This window comes from Tachyglossus aculeatus, chromosome 7, assembly GCF_015852505.1.
Source record: "Tachyglossus aculeatus isolate mTacAcu1 chromosome 7, mTacAcu1.pri, whole genome shotgun sequence".
NCBI lineage: Eukaryota > Metazoa > Chordata > Mammalia > Monotremata > Tachyglossidae > Tachyglossus > Tachyglossus aculeatus.
Genome location: NC_052072.1, coordinates 19,779,724 through 19,789,935, shown reverse-complemented (window position 1 = coordinate 19,789,935; position 10,212 = coordinate 19,779,724). Strand labels below are relative to the sequence as shown.

At 51.5% G+C, this 10,212-nt stretch overlaps 1 protein-coding gene across 1 annotated transcript; it reads left to right on the top strand.

Annotated features, from left to right (window-relative positions):
• Positions 1–668: 668 nt before the first annotated feature.
• Positions 669–9,384, top strand: ARMC12 (armadillo repeat containing 12). The gene is made up of 6 exons (XM_038749596.1): positions 669–829; positions 1,134–1,279; positions 3,211–3,345; positions 5,959–6,132; positions 7,204–7,275; positions 9,033–9,384. The coding sequence occupies exons 1-6, from the start codon at positions 694–696 to the stop codon at positions 9,363–9,365; spliced, it is 996 nt and encodes a 331-aa protein (XP_038605524.1). The 5' UTR covers positions 669–693; the 3' UTR covers positions 9,366–9,384.
• Positions 9,385–10,212: the final 828 nt, after the last annotated feature.

Below are 10,212 nucleotides of genomic sequence, written 5' to 3'. Positions count from 1 at the left end.
GTCCCTATTTGACCTCCCCCTTCTAATAATAATAATAATAATAATGATGTTGGTATTTATTAAGCGCTTACTATGTGCAAAGCACTGTTCTAAGCGCTGGGGTAGATACAAGGTAATCCGGTTGTCCCATGAGGGGCTCACGGTCTTCATCCCCATTTTACAGATGAGGGAACTGAGGCCCAGAGAAGTGAAGTGGCTTGCCCAAAGTCACCCAGCTGACAAGTGGCGGAACTGGGGATTTGAACCCCCATGGCCTCTGACTCCAAAGCCTGGGCTGTTTCCATTGAGCCCGCTGTTGGGTAGGGACCGTCTCTATATGTTGCAAACTCGTACTTCCCAAGTGCTTAGTATGGTGCTCTGCACACAGCAAGCGCTCAATAAATACGATTGAATGAATGAATGAATGAACCTCCCGGCTTTCCTCCAAACTCATCTCTTTATCTCTTTCAACATGACCTCTCTCTCGCCCCTGCCACCCCCAAGCCCCTCATTTTCCCCCAGCCTTTTGGATCCCCTCCCCAATTTCCTTTGCTCAGCTACCTCTTCCCCAGGCCCCTACAGCCCCCCCCACCCCCCCACACAGCCCCCTTTGTTACCTCGGTTCTGGGTTCCAGGGTTCCAGATTCCCTGAGGATTCTGGAATCCCCATCCCAGGCTTATCACCCATGAAAGGGGAGCCTCCAGTTGGACTCGATGGATTTGACCATTCGCAGAGGCGTGGTGGGTCTCGCCACGGGGGCCGGGGCCGTCTACCTCATCTACAAAGCCATCCAGGCTGGCATGAACAGTCGGCCTCCAAGCCCCACGACCTCACCTGTCTGCATCGCCCGTGAGTGGTGGGGGAGGACCGTTGGGTGGGCACTGGGGGTAGTCGGGGGGCTCCTCTTCTGCTCATGACATCCCTCAAAATCAGCAGTGGTCACCCAGACAGAAGGAGTTGGTCAGCTGTCAGACGCCCCACCAGTTCCTCCCCACCTAAGCTAAGGGACTGATCTGAGGGACAGAGAGCTTCTCCCTGGCTCATATCCTGGGGGGGAACGGGGGCTTGAGGGGGCGGGGGAGTGGCTAGCCTGGTCTCTGGTCCACCATCCCCGGTTCTCTCGGCCTGAAGTCTGGGTTTGGGGGCGATCCAGGCCTGGCGATTGAGCGGGAGCGGCACGGCCGGGACTCGGGAGAGCTGAGGAGGCTGCTGAACTCCCTGGAGCAGAAGCAGGATGATTACTCCAAGAGCATGATCCTGCATAGCATCACGCGGTGTGTCTACCTGCTGGAGGCAGAGGTCAGTCCGGTGAGGGGTGGTGGGGAGGGGACCCTGGAGTCGAGGGGATCCAGTGGGGGAGTGGGAGGAGAGGGGCAATGGGCAGCTGACCATTCATTCGGTCAATCGTACTGATTGAGCGCTTACTGTGTGCAGAGCACTGTCCTAAACACTTGGTAGAGCAGGATAGAAGAATAAACGGACACGTTCTCTACCCACGATGAGGTTACGGTTTAAAGGGGGAGGCAGACATTAATAGATCTAAATAAATTTCAGATGTGGACATAAGTGCTGTGGGGCTGGGAGGGAAATGAATAAAGGGAGCAAGTCAGGGCGATGTAGAAGGGAGTGGGAGAAGAGGAAAGGAGGGCTTAGACAGGGAAGGCCTCTAGGAGGAGGTGGGCCTTCAGTAAGACCTTGAAAGGAGGGAGAATAATTGCCTGGTGGTTTTGAGGAAGGGGGGCGTTTTGGGCCAGAGGCAGGACTTGAGTGAGGGGTCGGCAGCGAGATTGATGCACAGTGAGAAGGTTGGCATTAGAAGGAGCGAAGTGTGCAGGCTGGGTAGTAGTAGGAGAGTAGCGAGGTGATGTAGGAGGGGGCAAGGGAATTGAATGCTTTAAAGCCAACGGCGAGGAGGTTTTGTTTGATGCGGAGGCAGACGGGCCATCATTCATTCATTCATTCGCTCATTCAATCGTATTTATTGAGCGCTTACTGTGTGCAGAGCACTGTACTAAGCGGTTGGGAAGTACAAGTCAGCAACACATACAGGCGGTCCCTACCCAACAGCGGGCTCACAGTCTAGAAGGGGGAGACAGACGACAAAACAAAACATATTAACAGAATAAAATAAATAGAATAAATATGTACAAATAAAATAAACAGAGTAATAAATCTGTACAAACATATGTACATATATACAGGTGCTGTGGGGAGGGGAAGGAGGTAAGGCGGGGGGATGGGGAGGAGAGGGAGAGGAAGGAGGGGGCTCAGTCTGGGAAGGCCTCCTGGAGTAGGTGAGCTCTCAGTAGGGCTTTGAAGGGACCGGTGGACCCTTCACTGGACCGGTGAGGAAAGGAACAAAACTGGTACTATTCAATCATCTCACAGTCCGGTTATCAAATCCCTAAGTCCTATGAATAAAAGTAACTCAAGTGATCGAGGCAACAGACCCATTACCTGCATTTCAATCACCTAATAAAAATAATAATAACAATGATGATAGTATTTGTTAAGCGCTTTCTACGTGCAAGGCACTGTTCTAAGCTCTGGGTGGGATACAAGGTGATCAGGTTGTCCCACATGGGGCTCACAGTCTCAATCCCCATTTTACAGACGAGGTAACTGAGGCCCAGAGAAGTTAAGTGCCTTGCCCAAAGGCACACAGCTGACAAGTGGCGGAGCTGGGATTAGAACCCATGACCTCTGACTCCCAAGCCCGGGCTTTTTCCACTGAGCCACGCTGCTTTGTATAATGATATGAGTGGTATTTATTAAGCATCTACTATACGCTGCGGTAAACCGCTTCAGTAATTTTACCAAGAAAACTCTAAGAATACACTGTCAGAACGATTGCAGATGGAGATGTGATGGGGGAGGGTGGAGTCCATTTATTCAATTGTATTTATTGAGCGCTTACTGTGTGCAGAGCACTGTACTAAGCGCTTAATAATTTTGGTATTTGTTAAGCGCTTACTATGTGCCAAGCACTGTTCTAAGCACTGGGGGAGATATAAGGTGATCAGGTTGTCCCACATGGAGCTTACAGTCCTAATGCCCATTTTCCAGATGAGGTAACTGAGGCACAGAGAAGTTAAATGCCTTGCCCAAAGTCACACAGCTGATAAGTGGCGGAGCCGGGATTTGAACCCATGACCTCTGACTCCCAAGCCCTCGCTCTTTCCACTGAGCCACGCTGAGTCCAGGGGAATCCCCTGCCCTTGCCTCCGCAGGCCTCGGCCTGCAGCTCTGAGGACATCCAGCTGGTGGGCTCCCTGCTGGACGACAAGGACACCGGGGTCCGGATCCAGGCCCTCAACGCCCTCAAGGCCTTCGCAGGCATCCGCAAGTTCAGACTCAAAATTCAGGTGAGGAAAGGGGTGGGAGAGGGGGAGAGGAGGACCGGGGTGCTCTGCACACAGTAAGCGCTCAATAAATACGATTGAATGAATGAATGAATCATTGAGGTGGGGCCCTTGGGCCCCTGGGTAGCCCCTGCCCTGAGGCCACTGACTGCTCTGGTGCTGGTTCTCACTCCCCGGCCCTCTCTAGTAGTCCCTCTCATTTCTCCTTCTTCTACCCAAGGGGCCTGGCCCTATGTCTCTAGACTATAAGCTCGCTGAGGGCAGAAAATAATAATAATAATAATAATGATGGCATTTGTTAAGCGCTTACTATGTGCAGAACACTGTTCTAAACGCTGGGGGGGATACAAGGTGATCAAGTTGACCCACGTGGGGCTCACAGTCTTAATCCCCACTTTACAGATGAGATAACTGAGGCTCAGAGAAGTGACGTGACTTGCCCAAGGTCACACAGCAGACATGTGGCGGAGCCGGGATTCGAACCCATGACCTCTGACTCCAAAGCCCGGGCTCTTTCCACTGAGCCACGCTGCTTCTCTATGTGTCCATTTATTGTTGAACTCTCCCAAACGCGTAGTACTCTGCACACAGGAAGCGCTCAATAAGTATGACTGTCTGACTGACCTCGTTCTCACCCGTCCCGCCATCGACCCCCCGCTCACGTCCTCCCCCTGGCCCGGAATGGCCTCCTTCCGCACATCCGCCAAGCTCGCTCTCTTCCTCCCTTCAAAGCCCTCCTGAGAGCTCACCTCCTCCAGGAGGCCTTCCCACACTCAGCCCCCTTTTCCCTCTCCTCCTCCCCATCCCCCAGGCTCTACCTCCTTCCCCTCCCCACAGCACCTGTATATATGTTTGTACAGATTTATTACTCTATTTTACTTGTACATATTTACATATTCTATTTTATTTTGTTAATATGTTTTGTTTTGTTCTCTGTCTCCCCCTTCTAGACTGTGAGCCCGCTGTTGGGTAGGGACCGTCTCTATATGTTGCCAACTTGTAAGCAGCGTGGCTCAGTGGAAAAGAGCCCGGGCTTTGGAATCAGAGGTCATGGGTTCCAATCCCAGCTCCGCCAATTGTCAGCTGGGTGACTTTGGGCAAGTCACTTCACTTCTCTGGGCCTCAGTTGCCTCATCTGTAAAATGGGGATGAAGACTGTGAGTCCCCTGTGGGACAACCTGATCACCTTGTAACCTCCCCAGCGCTTAGAACAGTGCTTTGTACATAGTAAGCACTTAATAAATGCCATTATTATTGTTATTATTACTTCCCAAGCGCTTACCAGACTGAGCCCCCTCCTTCCTCTCCCCCTCGTCCGCCTCTCCACCCCCACGTCTTACCTCCTTCCCTTCCCCACAGCACCTGCATATATGTATATATGTTTGTACAGATTTATTACTCTATTTATTTATTTAGTTTTCTTGTACACATCTATTCTATTCCCTTGTTTTACAAATGAGGGCACTGAGGCCCAGAGAAGAATAATAATGATGGCATTTATTAAGCGCTTACTGTGTGCAGAGTGCTGTTCTAAGCGCTGGGGAGGTTACAAAGTGACTAAGCGCTAATCAAGCGCTTAGTACAGTGCTCTGCACACAGTAAGCGCTCAATAAATGCGATTGATTGATTGTAGACTGTGAGCCCGTTGTTGCGTAGGGATCCTCCCCCTCTCCATCCCCCCCCCCGCCTTACCTCCTTCCCTTCCCCACAGCACCTATATATATGTATATATGTGTGTATGGATTTATTACTCTATTTATTTTACTTGTACATATCTATTCTATTTATTTTATTTTGTTAATATGATTTGTTTTGTTCTCTGTCTCCCCCTTCTAGACTGTGAGCCCACTGTTGGGTAGGGACCGTCTCTATATGTTGCCAACTTGGACTTCCCAAGCGCTTAGTACAGTGCTCTGCACCCAGTAAGCGCTCAATAAATACGATTGAATGAATGAATTCATTTTATTTTGTTACTATGTTTGGTTTTGTTCTCTGTCTCCCCCTTCTAGACTGTGAGCCCACTGTTGGGTAGGGACCGTCTCTATATATTGCCAACTTGGACTTCCCAAGCGCTTAGTCCAGTGCTCCGCACACAGTAAGCGCTGAATAAATATGATTGATTGATTGATTGCTCTGCACACAGTAAGTGCTCAATAAATACGATTGAATGAATGAATGAATTCATTTTATTTTGTTACTATGTTTGGTTTTGTTCTCTGTCTCCCCCTTCTAGACTGTGAGCCCACTGTTGGGCAGGGACCGTCTCTATATGTTGCCAACTTGGACTTCCCAAGCGTTTAGTCCAGTGCTCTGCACACAGTAAGCACTGAATAAATACAATTGATTGATTGATTGCTCTGCCCACAGTAAGCGCTCAATAAATACGATTGAATGAATGAATGAATGAATGAATGAACGAATGATCTCCGCGCCCTCCTTCAGCCCCCAGTATCCTCAGCCCCGCACCAGGTTCAGGGTCCTGCCTCCTCCCTCCGGCTTTACCCTGACCCCGATGGTCTGAAGGACTCCGGGGTGTCCCAGAGGATTTGTCCCAGAGAGCAGGCCGGGCCGGGCCAGCCCTGAGCCCCTGCTCTACCTTTTATCCTCCCTGTCCAGGAACACATGGTCAAGGTCTTGGAGCTACTGTCCTCCGTGTGGGACCCAGAGCTGCACGTGGCAGGGCTACGGCTCCTCAACGGCCTGCCCTTGCCCGACTTCACGCACCCACAGCTGCGCCGGGTGATGCCCGCCCTCATGGAGATCCTGCAGACGGGCAGCATCCTGGCCCAGGTAACTCCCTCGCCCGAAGAAGAGGAAAGGTACTTGTTCAGCGCTTGAGCATTGCTCTAAGCAATGGGATGGATACAAGCTCATCAGCTTTTAGACTGTGAGCCCACTGTTGGGTAGGGACTGTCTCTATATGTTGCCAATTTGTACTTCCCAAGCGCTTAGTACAGTGCTCTGCACATAGTAAGCGCTCAATAAATACGATTGATGATGATCAGCTCAGACCCAGCTCCTGTCCCGCATGAGGCTCACACTCTTAATCCCCATTTTACAGCTGAGGTAACTGAGGCCCAGGGAAGTGAAGCGACTCGCCCAAGATAATGCAGCAGACGCGTTGTGGGAGTCCTTCTGACTCTTAGGCCCGTGCTCCCTCCATTCAGCCATGCCCCTTCTCAGCGTGTGAACCCCACGTGGGACGGGATTCATTTCTCCGGCTTTCAGTTAACCTCATCCGTTGTACTTCCCGAGCGCTTAGTACAGTGCTCTGCACACTGTAAGCGCTCAACAAATACGATTGAATGAATGAATGAATGAGTAAAAGGGGGACTAAAGCTTGTGAGCCCCATGTGGAACAGGCATAGGGTCCAAACTGATTAACTTGTATCTACCCGAGAAGCAGCGTGGCTCAGTGGAAAGAGCCCGGGCTTTGGAGTCAGAGGTCAAGGGTTCGAATCCCGGCTCCACCATATGTCTGCTGTGTGACCTTGGGCAAGTCACTTAATTTCTCTGAGCCTCAGTTACCTCATCTGTAAAATGGGGATTAAGACTGTGAGCCCCACGTGGGACCACCTGATCATCATGTATCTCCCCCAGCACTTAGGACAGTGCTTTGCACATCGTAAGTGCTTAACAAATGCCAACATTATTATTATTATTATTACCCCAGCGCGCAGAACAGTGCTTGTCGCATCGTAAGCCCTTAACAAGTACTATAATAATAATAATTGATGCTATTATTATTATTATTTTGATTATTAAGCCCCACCATGACCCTCCCGCCTGGGATCTGGCCTTCCTCTCCTTGACTAGGCTTTCTCTTACCTTGCCCCATCGGGGGACACTTCTCTCCTACAGGTCCAAGCGCTGAGACTGCTGAGCCACCTGGCCCAGAAGAATGATCTTCTCTACGACATCCTCAACTGCCAGGCAGGGCAGGATGCCGGGGTGGGGCGGGGTGGGTGGTGGGGCAGGGAGGCCTGGGGTGCCCATCCCAGACCCAGAAGGTCCGCAAGCGGGACTGGAGGACAGGGGCGGTCGCTGGAGGGGCCTGCTCTGAGGCCACCCCCATCCCCTGCCCCCCAGCTCTGCCAAGGGCTGGCGTCCCTCTCTGCCCCCATCCAGCCGTCAGGGAAGGGAGGTCCCGGGCATCGGTCCCCATCTACGTTTGGCCTCGTGGTGCCCCTGACCACCCCTCGTCTTCTGTGAAGCAGTGTGGCCCGGGAGTCAGAGGGTCGTGGGTTCTAATCCCAGCTCCGCCACTTGTCCCCTGCGTGACCTTGGTCTAGTCACTTAATAATAATAATAATGGCATTTGTTAAGCACTTACTATGTGCAAAGCACTGTTCTAAGTGCTGGGGGGGGAATACAAGGTGATCAGGTTGTCCCATGTGGGGCTCACAGTCTTAATCCCCATTTTACAGACAAGGTAACTGAGGCTCAGAGAAGTTAAGTGACTTGCCCAAGGTCACACAGCAGACATGTGGCGGAGCCGGGATTCGAACCCATGCCCTCTGACTCCAAAGCCCGGGCTCTTTCCACTGAGCCACGCTGCTCCGGGCTTCAGTTAACCTCATCCGTTGTACTTCCCAAGCACTTAGTACAGTGCCCTGCACACAGTAAGCGCTCAATAATGAATGAGTAAAAGGGGGACTAAGCGTGGGAGCCCCTTGTGGGACAGGCATAGTGTCCAACCTGATTAATTTATATCCTTCCAACTTGTATTTCCCAAGGGCTTAGTACAGTGCTCTGCACACAGTAAGTGCTCAATAATGAATGAGTAAAAGGGGGACTAAGCGTGGGAGCCCCTTGTGGGACAGGCATAGTGTCCAACCTGATTAATTTATTTCCTTCCAACTTGTATTTCCCAAGCGCTTAGTACAGTGCTCTGCACACAGTAAGCGCTCAATAATGAATGAGTAAAAGGGGGACTAAGCGTGGGAGCCCCTTGTGGGACAGGCGTAGTGTCCAACCTGATTAATTTATATCCTTCCAATTTGTATTTCCCAAGCTCTTAGTACAGTGCTCTGCACACTGTAAGCGCTCAATAATGAATGAGTAAAAGGAGGACTAAGAATGGGAGCCCCTTGTGGGACAGACGTAGTGTCCAACCTGATTAATTTAAATCCTTCCAACTTGTAATTCCCAAGTGCTTAGTACAGTGCTCTGCACACAGTAAGTGCTCAATAATGAATGAGTAAAAGGGGGAGTAAGTGTGGGAGCCCCGTGTGGGACAGGCATAGTGTCCAACCTGATTAATTTATTTCCTTCCAACTTGTATTTCCCAAGCGCTTAGTACAGTGCTCTGCACACAGTAAGCGCTCAATTATGAATGAGTAAAAGGAGGACTAAGCATGGGAGCCCCTTGTGGGACAGGCATAGTGTCCAACCTGATTAATTTATATCCTTCCAACTTGTATTTCCCAAGGGCTTAGTACAGTGCTCTGCACACAGTAAGCGCTCAACAATGAATGAGTAAAAGGAGGACTAAGCGTGGGAGCCCCTTGTGGGACAGGCATAGTGTCCAACCTGATTAATTTATATCCTTCCAACTTGTATTTCCCAAGGGCTTAGTACAGTGCTCTGCACACAGTAAGTGCTCCATAAATACGATTGAATGAATGAATACCCCAGCGCTTGGCACACAGTAAGCGCTGAACACGTACCGTCATCATTATGATTACTAGGTCCGCCCGGACTTCCTGAGCCTGTTTCAGCCGACGCAGCCGGGCGGCCTGCTCTGCGAGGCGCTGGTCCTGGCGGAGCGGCTGAGCGAGGGCCGCGGGTCGCCGCACTACCAGGCCGTGCAGTGGGAGTACAACGAGCAGTCCCTGCACGCCGCGCTGTTCGGCGACGCTTCGCGCCTGGCCGACCGCCTCTTGGCCCTGGTGGTCCACCCCGAGGAGGAAGTGCAAATCCACGCCTGCAAGGTGATCGTCAGCCTGCAGTATCCCTCGGAAGCCGGCTCCCAGGCCCGCCCCGTCGACACCTCCTTCCTCGCTGATGGGGGCACCTGCTAGGCACAATAAAATAAAACACATGGGAAAGGCTCCGTGGGGCTCTGTCGGGATGGGGGAGAGAGAGGAAGGACCCCTAGTCCAGTCCTCCGAAAGGCAGCTTCTGACCTTTCCGGAGACTACCTCGTTCCTCTCCCGCCGGGCAGGATCGGCTTGCCAGCCGCTTCCCTCACAAGCTATCCCGACTCCGCCACGTGTCTTCTGTGTGACCTTGGGAAAGTCACTTAACTTCTCTGAGCCTCAGTTACCTCATCTGTTAAAGGGGATGATGACTGTGAGCCCCACGTGGGACAACCTGATCACCTTGTAACCTCCACCAGCGCTTAGAACAGTTCTTTGCACACAGTAAGCGCTTAACAAATGCCATTATTATTATTATTATTATTATTATTATTATTATTATTATTTTATCTTCACCCCCAGCCTGGCACCACACTGAGGTGGGATGTCCAGCAGTGGGACAGTAGAAAGAGCCGGGCTGTCCCTGGAAGCGTCGGGATGCCTCCTGTACCCGGGAATAAGGCTACGGAGGGGTGAGGTCACTGTGGGCTCACAGGAGAAGAGGCTCAGTGTTGGGGAGAAAAATAACCTGGCCTTGTGGAAAGAGCCCAGGCCTGAGAGTCAGAGGAGCTGGGTTCTAATCCCGGCTCTGCCACTTGTCTGCTGGGTGACCTTGGACAAGTCACTTCACTTCTCTGGGCCTCAGTTCCTTCATCTGCAAAATGGAGATTCAGTCAACTGATCAGTCATATTTATTGAGTGCTTACTGTGTGCTGAGGACTGTACTAAGTGTAACAGAGCTGGTAGGCCTGTTCCCTGTCCACAAGGAGCTTGCAGTCTAGAGGTGGAT